Source organism: Achroia grisella, unplaced genomic scaffold (genome assembly GCF_030625045.1).
Source record: "Achroia grisella isolate CSIRO2021 unplaced genomic scaffold, CSIRO_AGI_Agris_v1 utg874, whole genome shotgun sequence".
In the NCBI taxonomy this organism is placed as follows: Eukaryota; Metazoa; Arthropoda; class Insecta; order Lepidoptera; family Pyralidae; genus Achroia; species Achroia grisella.
Window position 1 is genome coordinate 3,210,688 of NW_026713051.1, and position 14,533 is coordinate 3,225,220.

Sequence of the window (14,533 nt, forward strand, 5' to 3'; positions counted from 1 at the left end):
ATTACAAACTACTAAACAGTGTAAAATAATAAAAAAGTTAAGTTAGTTACAATTAAATAATAAAGTAAACCAGTAGTAACGACTAGAGCAGACCAAATCAACTATTAGTGTCACGGTACCAAAAGGATATCGCGCTTTGAGATATTAATTAAATAAAACTATAACTAATTATTATGCATTTTTATTTCATTGTGTGAATGTGACGTAAAACTAGTGCTAGCTGGCGGAGCCAAGATTTCAGCGATATAGTCTTAGTATTGGTGCCATAAAATAATTATGATTAAAAAACTAATTACGAATATAAACGTTATACAGATTATGCTATGAAGTAAATTAGGCTTAATTCTATAGAATAATCGTGAAGACGCGAAAGTTCGGCATTTTGAGCTAAGTTGAAGTATGTCGGCTCGTATTTGTTTTGTCGGGACTAAAAATCGAATTGTCAGAGGGAGATATGTGTCCACGCACAGTATATGTAAGCCGAGAGTAGTGTTCTCGCAAGAGTGTCTCCGCGATTAGTGAGGCCGCAGTTTAATCAAAATCTTTACGATTATACAGATATTCTTATTTGACAATAGTCCAATAAAAGCAACATATATTCCAAGCACTAAATACACTTAATTATACTTTTTAATACGTTAGTGTATGGTAGGTAGGTAAAAAATTAACGACAGCTTAAATCTCGATTTGCTAAATTGACGCCAAAGTATATAAATAATCTGAGGAGAGTAACTTCAAATAATCACGAGCTGGGATCACTTTTCTCTTCATATATTAAGTTGTATAGACATATAATGGCGGACCTTTCCGATGTTTCTCTTAAAGGTAAATGTCAAAATGTGATATTAGATTTTGTTTATTGTAAATATTAGCTAAATGCTTCAGATACATGAAATAGATGATAATGTTTGTTGCAATATGTCGTTACATTAGAGATCTACAGTATTTTCACGCTATGAGTCTTCTTAACGAAGCAGATATACTAAGGCGGATAATAATAAGAACTACAATATTAATAAAAATGGAATTATAAAGATTATTATTATCATGCAATACTATTTATATCAGCATTAAATGAAATTTAAAAATATTGGTATAGTGTTGTCAACGTTGGGCCCATGGAGCCCGGAAGCTAAATTGTTTTTGACAAGTATTTCAGCGTGGAACATAGAGGTTATTACTGACCCTGCAGATGGTGGCTAGTTTGTCCAAAGAGGCAATGCTGCCAGTATCTTGGGAACGTTGCCTGGATGTGCCGCGTTAGATTATAATATTTGTTTTTTGTGATTGTTTGTGAATATGCCGCCAATGTATAAAAACAAAATTAAAATGATTTAAAAATAATTCCAATTTTTATATAATTCAAAACTCAGTATTTTGGGTTGTGTAAATATTTATCATTATTTGTTGTTAAATAATAATAGTAATATTGAAATATAACAATGACAAATAATGCTGCTAGTTGTTCTGTCGTACCATATATGTCTATTACAATCTGTAATATATGAATGTATGTCATATTTTTTTGGAGTTGCTTTTAATTGTGCATCAGTATGGAATTTGAATTTTTTGTTATATGCTTGTTGCCAATAAATGTAATAGGCAAAAAAAGGAACATTCTAGACTATATTGTAAAAGATTTAAATATAAAGGTTAATTCATTCTCATTGTAAAGAAGGTTAGATTGAAGTCAAAATAAATAAAAGCATGCATAAAAGTTTAAAATGGATGAATCGAGACAAAAAATAGTTCTAGTCTAGATTTAAAAAATTGGCAATGAATTATAATTCTAATTATTCTGTAGCTTTTGCACATAATTGTTATCAATACGAACCATTCAACTGCGTATTAAAAGTATTTAAGTCTACATTTGAAGTAGATAAATATAGATGTAATCACTAGAAATAGACTATTGTAAACAATGCACTTATAAATATAAAGGTGAATTAATTTAAGAGAATAGATTGTAGAGAAGGCATAGACATAAAATAAAAGCATGCAAAAAAATGGTAATATAACAGTTTATGTGATTGTCTAAGAATAATGGTAAAATAAAATAATTTATAAATATGTGATTGTCAACTTTTGTACGGAATAGATATTCATACGAACCTTTAAATTTCGATTTAAAAGTATTTAAGTCTACATTTGAAGTAGATAAACATAGAAATAATCACTAAAATAGACACTCCCTACCCAATAAGGGACCCCATGCGAAAACAAAAATACTTACTTAAATCTAGAAGACAGAACATAGTCTATATACGCTCCATTACTCACAAGCGACAAATAAATACATCTACTAGTCGCTAAAAATGACTATTCAGTAATTATTAATTACTGAACAGAATGAATCCCATAATGTCCTTATAAAAGTCGTGATATCTGAACAATACAACATACATTATCGTAAGTCACAAATATATGTAATTAAAGTCATCAGTCATTTTTTTTTCCATGTCCAATAGCTTTTCAGCTGTATTTCATAGCAGTGTAATAAGTCAGTCCAATTTTTCAATACGTCACAATAATAATACAATAAATAGTACACATTGTACAATATATTTTCACAAAGGTCCCTTATAGGGTCTGCCGAGAGAATACAGTAGCATCATCTAATAATTAAATACAACTCTATTCTAACCTCGACATAAACGTATGAATATCAATATACAATGAAATACCCCGCTGGCAATACTATGAGACTATATACAGGATGTTTAATAATATCAAATCTCAAAGCGTGCGATCTATAACGCAATTGTACAGTAACCGGTAGTTGGTAACAACCGGTAATTAACTGTACATTACCAGTGGATTCACGTCAAATACATTTCCTTGTCGGCCGTAGAGTCCGTATGTTTAGTGGTCGAATTTCAGTATGGAGTCGATGGAGAAGTCGGCCCTGCGCCGTTGTTCGAGCATTATGTACGTTTGTACGGTGCGGAGCGCCTCGGGTTCCGCTCCGGAGGGCCCCGGAACTGGCGGTTCGCCGCCTCCGCCACCCGGCTCCTTTCAGCTGGGCTTCTGTTGTACTTCTCGCATTATGAGCTGCAAATTGTAATAGACCGTAGAGTATTCTTTGACATGCTCGATTAGGTTATTAAAGTACGAACTGCAATCTGAGGTTTATAAAAGCTGCAGGGTATAGTGTTAGTTATATACGAGTTTGATTAAGATAAATATTAAGAGAAAGGAAACTCATGTTATGACAGTAGTAATTGAATTATTAAATAGTATAATGTATTCTTTCTATGTATATATTTCCAAAATGTACTTTTAATAAATATCGGCCCGCGCAAAAGGAATACAAAGTATTTACTTGACATATTAATATATAGATTGTTTAGAACGAGTTCTCCTAAGGTTGAGAGACTACATAATACTGTGTGAATTGTCCCAAATAACTTACGATCTCGTTCAAAGCTAAGCAGAGCTTGTGTTATGAATACTAGAGAACTAATAGAAATACTATTATTATGTATTTTTTAAATAAATACATAGAAATCATGACAAATGTTAATTCAAATATAAATGTTTACAACGTGCGAGGATTCAAACCCAGGATCATCGGATGTAAAGCAGTATGCTAAACCACTAGACCACTGCGGTCGTCAAATAACAAATAATGTGATGTATTTATGATTGCATTATAAATCTGTAATGTACCTGATGTGATCGTTCCGACGTGATGGTCTCGGGGGCGCGTACTGGTGGCGGGGGACGCACCTGAGATCCATTCTCGCGAGTACATCGGGTTGGTTCCGGCGGGCCGGTTGTCACTATAAGGTAATAGTTCAATTCCAAAATGATTATCAGCTTTCACGATTAATATAAACCTTTTTTCAAAAAGAAAAAAAAATAAGTAACCAACTACGTCTTTGTGTATCACTACAACTAATCTTCTAAGAGTCCAGGAGTCAAAACTTATATCATATAGTTTGTTTTCTGTGATTACTTATTATGAATTCTATCTCGTTGTATTTGTTTTGTGAATTGTTACCATTTAAATTTGTCTTTAATTATTGATAAACTTGACAATGTTGATCGAGCACAAAAGTGGAAGCAGTGTAAAGTAAATCTACACATTTGTCAGCTGAACTGGATAGTAGTGTTGAAATTGTAATGTAATTTAGTTTTATTAATGGCTAAAACGCCTAATATGAATTAATGCTTTTGATTTTAATAAGAAGATTTATGCTTTTACTTTCTAAGTTATACGTCGCGATCCATAATATGGGCCACAGTTTTGAGTGGACCCTTATACCAGTAAATAACCTCGGCATCATATTTTATAGAAACGACAGCCAAGAGATGTGTTTCGAGTTTGTAAGATTTTATTAGTGCCTGCACTTTCAAAGATACACGTCGCGATCCATAATGTGGGCCACAGATTTTTAGCGGACTTTTATACCACCAAAGAACCTTGGCATCACTATTATTTTACGCTCATGACAGCCAAGACATAACTTTTGAATTTGTAAGATTTTATTCGTGCCTGCACTTTCAAAGCTACACGTTGCGATGCATAACGTGGTCCACAAATTTTGGGCGGGTCCGTATAACACTAAAGAACCTCGGCATCATTAATATTCTATGCTAACGATAGCTAAGAGATGAGTTTCGAGTTTGTATGATTTTGTTAGTGCCTGCACTTTCTAAATTACAGGTCGCAACCCATAACGCGGTCTACAATTTTTGAGCGGACTCTTATACCACTAAAGAACCTCGGCATCGCTAATATTTTATGCTAACGACAGCCAAGAGATGAGTTTCGAGTTTGTAAAATTTTGTTGTATGGGTCGCGGTGCAATCAACCTCAGTAACCACTGGCTTGTGGTATGTCCCCCCCATTCTCTAATCACTTCACTCACCGGTCGTGAGTGGTATAGCGAGGCGGGCGTTGACAGCTAGCAGATGGTCGCGCCTTTGCAATAGATTACCCACATGCTCCTCTAAACGTACGTTCTCTGTGCGCAGTTGGTGAAGACACGACAGTAGGGATGCAACTGAAGCAAACAAATAAGATTAGATAAATGTCGCACCTCCTCTCAAGTAGTGTCACAACAAAAAACTAATATTTGCGAAAAATTTGTTTCTAATTAACCAATTAAAATTTTTCTTGTGTCTTAAAGTAGGAAAATTTTGGAAAAATAGTGCAATAAAATTTCATTTTACATTTTTTAACTTGTGACACTACGTGAGCAAAGGGAGGTGAGATATTTAAATATACAAGATATAAACACGCACAAAAATAAAAGGGGCAAGGCATGCATGCGGCCCAACTTAAAGATCAAAGACAGAAATGTGATGTTGTGCTTATTGAGTGTTATAATTATTTATTTATTTACATTCCATACATTTACAGAACATACAGTACATAATAATGATAGTGTGTACACAAACACGATTGGGGTATAGCAAAAAAAATCTCAGGGATCTATTTACATCAGGATCATTTATGTACAACAATATGCCTTTTGTAATTACATATACATGAGATAGGATATTGATAATGACAATATCATACCGTCCCATATAATTAATACGAGATAAATTAATGTGAAACATTTAAATAAAACATTTATAATATGATAAATACACATTTAAATGCAGACACATATACATACACATGAACACAGAAACGTGCAAGCAATTGTATATATACGTGTACCCATGCAGTCAAAATGAATATTTATAAGGTTTTTACCAGATTGCAGTAATTTATGTCTATTTTACGCGTGTTTATTGAAAGTTTATATACTTGATGTTTGAATTTGATGCATTAAGGAATATATTTATATACATTACAGTAGTATACAGTTAAGGCGCATTCGAACTTTGTATTTGTTTTCGATATGGCAAGAGGTAAAACGAAATCAAAATTTTTTGGACATGATCCTGTGAAAATGTGCTTTTCAGTTTTAATTTATCTGTCTCTAATTTAATTTTAGAAATGACTATGAAAGTATTGTTTGTCAAAACGGAGCTTTTAGGAAAATAAAGTCTAAATCCTATGTCCATATCTATCTATGAGTACTCATAGGACATATTTAGTCACTACCGTCCAGTTCAGCTAACCACTACAGTTGAGAACTGGTAATAAATTCAAATTAATTATTTTTTTAACTCATATGACGTTATTTTTCCTGTGATAAACATTTCATTTAGAAAAGTCGCCTTAGAAATTCGAGAGATTCATTTAGTTTTGCTTCTAGTCTAAGTATGAAGTGAAACATCAGAACGTTTTGAAAGCAAAATAAAAGTTTAATATGGTGAAATTAGGGGCGCAGTTGTTAATAGTAAGAATAAATTTAGTTTTATTTTTTATGTACATTTTGTTTAAATGATATAATTACTTATATCAGAAATAACCAACTTACTATCAAAATGTTGGGCTTGTTCCATGAGAAACTGCGAGCCTTGTTCCCACTGCCTCTCGAGCAATTGGTCGAGGCTTTGTGCACCCGACGCTCCACCACGCCCTGAGCCGCTTGAACTCTGTGTATAAATTGTAATTACAGTTTTAAAAATTTTACACAGTTACAAACGAGACATTTATTGTTATCAATCTCAATCGGGAGCTCGCAAATAATTATGATTATCATTATCTCGTTTATATAATGTAAATAATAAATTGCAAGTGTTTTTTGTCATAATTCCTTTTAATTCAGTGTGAGACTGTTGAACAGTCTCACACTGAATTAAAAGGAATTATGCTTTTTGACAGTAATATTCATGACAAGACTTATCTCTATTTCATTTGTAGTCAAGCAATTTGTTTTGCATTCTGAATTCTGGTTCGTAGAATATAGAGATATAGATATATAGAAGTGAAATTACCAATTACTTCGGAGCCTTAGTCCTCAAGAATGGTAACATGGAAAGTATTTAAATTTTAATTCGTATAATAATAAGTATATATTATTTTCCTTGAACAAATATGTTTGTTATACTTTTCTCCTGTTTGCATATTTATCTACCTACATATATATACGATTATATACGATACTTAATCTTTTCCCGATGGTTGCCTTGATTAAAATCTGCCATGGGCCACGTAGGCGATAGTTAACGCTTCCTACCAAGTGGGCTCTCCTTTATTACTATATTCAGATTTGTAAGAAGTACTTACCGGTCCGGCTTTATTGATGAGCGGTGGCGGTATGAGCGGGTCGACGCCGGAGCCTCCAGCAGCGTGTGCTGCGAGTTCAGCACTCAATTGTTCCTGCAGGCGTGCCGCCGCACCACTTTCTGGGTTCAATTCGTTGCCAAGCATATGTGGCGCTGTGCAGCTCACACCGATACGGCTGATTGTGACAATAATTAAAACTTGTTTTGAGTTAAAATTTGAATGATCGATCCTACGTCCAATTTAATGGGGATCGAAATTACGATGGCCTGAGCCAAGGTTCGAATCCATACCGGTGCCCTCAGACTAAAGTTGGCCTTCACCCGCTCCATAAGTAATTTCATTAATTTGAAGTGTTATCTGCACTCGCTCTCTATCGTCCGGTGAAGCTGTAAAGACCAGCTGCGGCCAACAGCATTATAGTACGGAAAAAAAACATTATTTGGAAAAGTAAATATACATGTAAAAATCCAACTATTGAATATTATGAGCACTTATTTTGTATATTTTATTTGTAACAACTTAACCTGATCCACAATAAAGATATTTGAATTAAGATCTAGTTCGACATTATTCAGCTAAGTTCAGTTCGTTTCTGCTTTGTTGAATGACTCTAAGGATTAGTGAAAAATGACTAAACTACTATCCCTGACTTATGCACAGATAATTTCAGTGACGATATTGTGTTTGCATGTAGATAAGACTGCTTATCAGTGAGATATTAAGTGATTTTCAGAGTTTTTGGAGATAGCTTGCTGACAGTATTAAATTTGTGCAATGCACAACATGGTTCATTCTTTTGGACATTTCCCAAATATTATTATTTTAAATGCAAAATATATCTTTCTAATTTGTATTTAAATATAGTTTTAGAGAAACATTTTTTATTTTCTTTTTATATAATTTTTATTATTTAAAATAATATAATTACCTTGCATCCATTTTAGGTTTCAATGGACGCTCAGAGCCTGTAACAAATATTAAATAAGATAAGTAAAAAGATATATAACATTTAATTTAAAATGTTAAACAAAAATGTCTAATTAATATGCGATAAAGATAGCGTGTTAAAAGTAGTGAAGTAAACTAACATTGTAAAATAAAACGATGACGGTAAAAATATATTGTGATTTAAGTAATATGTTTGCTGTTCGAATGGAAGTTTCATGTTTCAGTGTATTTTTAAGGAACAACAATAATATTCTAGTTTTGTTTTTCAATATAAATGTATTTTTATATGGTAAATATATATTTAACTCAATGTATTAATAAATACAAAATTGTCATGTAAGTGTATAAATATGTGACGCCATCGATTCCGTTCATTACTTATATATTTATTCAACAACAACAAAGATTTACAATTAAAATTATGTTACTGTGTGCTGAACAATAAGGTACATACTATAAAGCTATACTGCTTGGATAGCATTATGCGCACACAATGTCGTATATTACATAGTAAATAATATAGATATGAATACCAGGTATATAAATATAAAATGTTACAAAAATTAGCAATATAATCTTTAACAAATAATTAAGAAATATAGTATACATATATAACATACCTTTTAACAATTTGCGAGTAGTTGAGTGTGGTATGTGTTGAGCTCAATTAAGGTGAGATATGATATTAAATAATTGAGTGTAGGTATTAGTACTCGTTACTTGCGTGGCTAGTACATGGATACTTACTAGGCGAGCTCGGTGGTGAATCTTTAATCGTCTCCTGGTATATGGGTGGAGGCGTAGGCTGCGGTGGGCGACGCATGTTCCCAATAGTTTGACTTGTTACGGTCTCTGGAACGTTATAAATTGTATTTACATGATTACAACAATCACTTCTTTTTTATTGTTAAATGCGTATATTATTTTTTTAATATTTTTAGTGTAGCAGTAATAATTTGAGGTAAATATTATTTAACCCCTAGATTTATTTTAGTTAAAGTGCCCATGGGTGATAACCCGGTCCCAACGTGTACATTTACGTTCGTTGCCGAGTGACCCACCGATGGGCGAAATAAGATGGTAAGGATTTTTATTTGGATATTATGTCAAGTTTAAATATTTTTGATTTGAGTACTTACGTATTGCGGACGTCGATGGGTTATTTGCCATAGCAACTACGGACGTGGCCATAGCATTGCGTTTCTTGTTTCTAATTGTCGCAGGGGGCATAGGCGGCATAGGCGGTCCTACGCTTACATCCTTACTGGGTCCAGCCAGACCGCTTACTCTGTTGAGAATTAAGAAACATATAATAGAAAATTTACTTTATATAAATAATGTCTGTTCTTTGAGATGGGGTAGACAGAGTTTGTAAATTATCAGCTTTGTGGTGCATATATTTTTAAGGACGAAATTTAGTATTAAATATAAATTTCGAAAGATATATGCGTCTGGGTTAACACTGTTTGCTTGAGGGACACTAGTAAAAAAGGATTCATTCAAAGGATGAAGTCACATTAGTTGATTGTTTCCAGGGCTGCCGCGTGGAGATTGCCTTAATATGGCATGTTCGTAAAAATACCATCCCCCAACGCTCTGTATATTTGCAGCAGGGGAGCTCATTGGTGTTGTATGTATTAATTTGGTGGTTTGTTACAGTTTTTTCATCACAGGAGTCAAATAGACTGGAAAGTTGATAAATAAAGTATTTTGCTCCGATTTATACCTTTGGGTATAAATCGGAGTGACAAACCAGATGGGTCACGATAAATTCGAGAATTATACTTAAATCATAAAGTTTATATAGAGATATGAATATTATATGTGTATTGATGCTGGAAAACATATTATAAAGTAATAAATGACAAAATTCTTTGCCATAGCTTTGGTATCATTTTAATAATACTGTTTTTAAATTTTAAATAGATATGCTTTCCAGCATTCAAAAGCTAAGAAATTTACGAGATAAAGATACAAAGGTTCTGTAAGTTGGGTGATATATAATGATATTGACAAAGAAGTTGAGAAAATAAATGCAATAATAACTCTTTATTGTGCATACATAAACAAAGGACACTAAGTACAAAACAATAAATAATGTTGAAAATAAATGTTTTATAAAAGGCGGTCTTATCGCTATCAGCAATCTCTTACATACAACCTGGACAATCTTTGCCGTGTTCTTCATAAATCGTATAATTACACTAAGACAATCTTTGATGAATTTGTTTCGCCTAAATAGTTCTGTAAAAGGTCCGCGACAGCCAGTAATAAGAATATAAAATAATTAATATTAAAATTGGTTTTAGTTTATAAAGCAGATAGAATTTTGATAAATACTTATTTTAAAACTATAAGACGCAAGCTTGATATACTTTAGCTGTTCTTTATCTTAAATAAAAAAAGACAATCGCGGATATACAAAAAACAAAAAAAAATTTTTAGAGAAAAATTGCCTCATTTTTTTAAAATACATCTCTTGATTTCATTATTAGTATTTAATGTACTTAAGTAACCGCGGTAAACAAATAGTTTTTAAAATTTCATCTATCCGGGCGTTTGTACATTCCAATTTAAAAAATAGCTTAACCGACTGACTGAGCTATTCAATGTAATACTTTAGGCAATATTATTATATATATATATTACAATAATATTGCAATAGGTTCAAAGTTATTTAAGTTAAGTTTGACCTATTGTTATTCCGATTACTATGTATTTATGTCGCACGCACAGCGTATGATAAATATAATAAAATAATACCCATGTTGTATTCATTGTGTAGACAACAAAAGCGTAAGAAATATACTGGTATAAAATATTCGCTAAATAATAAGAGAATTATAGTCTATACATGACATTAAAAAAACAGATAAATACATATAATAAACATCGCATTATAAAATTAAAATTCACAAATAAGTAATTATCACTTTCAATGGAGCATTAAAATAAATATAATGAAATAGATTAATATTTAGAAATTAAATTAGGATGAATAATGAAGTAAACTACATAATTATGTATATAAAGAAATATCGCTCTCTGTATAGAGAATACATAAAATTTTACTATTATTAGGAGAAATTGAAAAAAAAAAACCACGGATTACAATTAGAACGCTCAGCTAGTGTTACACACATATAATATTCAATAATCCTCTGCCAAAATACCAGAGTATTACCAGAGGTTACATATACACAATAAAACATGTAAGCTCTGTTATTACTCAATAAAATCTATTCACTATTCAAAAGCTTTATAATTTTGTCATGATCAGAATTAATTGTAACATTTTAGTATAACTCTCGCGTTACTTGTTATTATAACAAAAAATTAAATCTAGGATATATTCGACTTTTTTGTTCATGTAAATTTGATATTTATTTTGCTTAAATATGTATTTAATTATTCGTCTGTAAATTTATATTTTACATATATAATAATATAAATTTACAAATTAATAATATAATAAAATTAGCATTAAAGTACATATTCGAAAAACAAAATGAAACCCATTAACTAATTCCTAAGATAAGAGCTGTTAGGCAATGGTTTTGCTTTCTATATGAATTATAAAATTCATCAAACGATAGTAATAGACTGCAACCTAATATTTCGAAGAGCGGGTCCAATTTCCAGACGCCTGACGCTTCCCCAAACATTCCCAAAACTCTGTATGCATTCAAAAATAAAACATAAAAGTAATAAAAAATACTTGCCCAGGTTTGTTGGGATCCTGTTGCATTTCGTAGGTCACATTCAGACCACCCCATGTAGAGCGTCCAGGCACTGCCAGCGGCGGATGAGCTGGCATACCAGGGTCCATCGCAGCCTGAAAACATATACCGCAATTTCATGTACACCAAGTTAACAATATTCAAAACCTAATATTATTTACATCAATTGTTAATTAACTTAATTAATATTTAAACAAGGATAAAACAACAATAAGCTATGTTGACGACATTGGCTTTTGAAATGAATAATTTATATTTAAGTATTATCAATAACTATAAAATTAGAATTGGAAAATGTTTATGTCGAGACTGCATTTTGTTTAATGTTTTTCTATTCATTATGATGACTTGTTATTTATTTGTATAAATTTGTTTCGTTACATTATTATTCTTGTATATACGAAAGTGGAAAATTGTCATATTCACAGGGTAAGGTGGAAACTAAAATATAATAATCCTATAGATCTCGTGGAGGGAGGGTGGAGGAGAATGTATAGTAGCAAGAATAATATAGGAGCCTTGTATACTTGACGAAACCGTCAATGGACAATGCTTTCGATTAACATGTGTATCCACAAAATTCTGCAACATTTACTAATGAAGCTGATTTTTTTGGATACATATGTTTGTAATTCAGCGTACAACATTCAGAGTCAGTCGCCGTATTTTTACTCATTACTCGTATTAAGGCTAAAAATAGCCAGGAAAAGTGATATCGGATAGAAGTATGTCTCATTTATTTTGTTAAGATTTTAAGTTGGCATAGAATATTTGATGTATTTTTTACTAGAATAGAATAAAACTGGAGGAATATGCAATAGTGTATCAACTTAGCGGTAAAGGAATGCTGTTGATGGGGCGCCAGTGATACACGATAGCATCAGTCTGATACTGATGCTATCGTATCGGCCACCCATCACATCAGCCAGCATGAAGAATTTACTAGGAATTAACTACGATGGCTTCCAGGAAAGACTACGTAGATATCAACCTGTGATATGTCATATAACTGTTTTAATAGATTACTAATTTTAGATTAGAATATGTGTATAAAATAGACATATTAATCGATTTATAAATTAAGTAATTTATGCGGTATCAAAAACGAAAAAAATATATAGAATAGCTGCTTTGTTTGAAGTCTGTTGAAACAGATTAATATACATCGACACAAGATATTAGGTATATATCTAAATACGCAGGAAAAACATTGCTCTAATTGTGGAAATTTAAGACACGCTGTTATTTTTTTTTCAATTAAATTATAATACGGCCTTAAAAACTTTCAAGACTAGACACAACACGCTCTAGCTTTTGAAACAATTAGGAAATCCCTATCCTTTTGCTCTACTGAGTTTGCTCAGTTCGCTGCGATTTTTTTGGTTTAGAGGCTGGGTTTTTTGCCTGTTGACGATGCTCGGTTCCAGCGTTTGCCTAAAATGTCTACTGAAAAGTTTTTTTATTTATTTTAATATTAAACGTGACATTTTATTATTAATCTAATATGAATTCGATACTTAGGTGTAATATACTATAAAAATTAGGAAGCAAATCCGTTTATTAACTACTAATTATAACTACACTGTATTAGCATTTTAAACACCACATGCGCGGATGCGAATGCGATGTAATTTTATATTAAGACTAATTATATTTATCCTTATATGAATTGCTAAACGACACAATATTCTGAGCCATTACCAACACATGTTTCATTAAAACGTGCGAGCATTACTATTAATTCTAAATATCAACGAATGTAACGTTAGTGGAAATAACTTTGTTTTGATTTTATAATATCGCTCAACATAAAGATTATTATTAAATTTCAATTATACATACCATGTTGATAATTCGAGACTTTGTTAAACGCTAATCAAACGGCGAACCCGGTGTAGCGACACTATATTGTGATAACTATGTAGGCGCGCATGCGTATACCGAACTGAACGGCGGGCGACATTGGCGTATCGTCGCTATTGATATGATAAACTCCGCTAGGGTGCCACTGGCAGATGTTAACCGAACCAGAGTGTTTACTGTACTGAATAGTTGGGTCGCATGGGTTTGGATGCGAGCAGGTAGACGGAGGGATGGGGAGAACGAGCAGGTACATAAGAAATCGCAATGTCTTCTCTAACGGCGGTTTCTCAGAACTGTACCGTTTTATTAGGGGTGTTGATTGTTTTAGGCATAGTTATAAGTAAACTTTCTATGTCATTTTTATTACAGCTCTGTATATAGTGTGGATGTGACTTTTCGAGGCCAGTGGGTGTAAATACTATTGAAGATAAATACTTTGCGATAGTGTGAATACAGCACAACTGTGTACGATTATGCTTACTGATTGCGTTTGCTGTATCCTTTTTGTATAGAGTTCTTAGTATTTTGGTATTAAGTACGATTAGATAATCCATATATGAGTATATATATTACTTTGTATTTATGCTTTTATTTATTGTCTACATTTGTTACATTTACAAATAAAATACAATATAATCTAATTAAAAGTCAATGTTTGTACACAGCATATGAAGAAGTTCATAAAAATTCATGAGCTATAAAAATAATTTTATAAATTAAATTATTATACTATACATACTAGCGCTATACATATATATATATATATATATATATAGTATATAGATATAGCGCTAGTACGTATTAATGAACCTAATCGTTGTCAGACATTTCGGCAAGTATTTGCTTG

At 32.1% G+C, this 14,533-nt stretch overlaps 1 protein-coding gene across 1 annotated transcript in view; it reads right to left on the reverse strand.

The window, feature by feature from the left end:
* Positions 1-1,598: 1,598 nt before the first annotated feature.
* The window catches only part of LOC131853016 (protein AF-10-like), a 40,366-nt gene continuing 27,431 nt past the window's right edge, over positions 1,599-14,533 (reverse strand). Inside the window, exons 18-26 of the mRNA XM_059203808.1 lie at positions 11,806-11,918; positions 9,223-9,371; positions 8,831-8,935; positions 8,064-8,100; positions 7,136-7,310; positions 6,384-6,501; positions 4,875-5,009; positions 3,670-3,782; positions 1,599-3,051 (exon numbers count right to left, since the gene is read on the reverse strand). Of these exons, the coding sequence (XP_059059791.1) occupies positions 3,016-3,051; positions 3,670-3,782; positions 4,875-5,009; positions 6,384-6,501; positions 7,136-7,310; positions 8,064-8,100; positions 8,831-8,935; positions 9,223-9,371; positions 11,806-11,918 (981 nt within the window). The 3' untranslated portion in view covers positions 1,599-3,015. The remainder of the gene's footprint in view (positions 3,052-3,669; positions 3,783-4,874; positions 5,010-6,383; positions 6,502-7,135; positions 7,311-8,063; positions 8,101-8,830; positions 8,936-9,222; positions 9,372-11,805; positions 11,919-14,533) is intronic.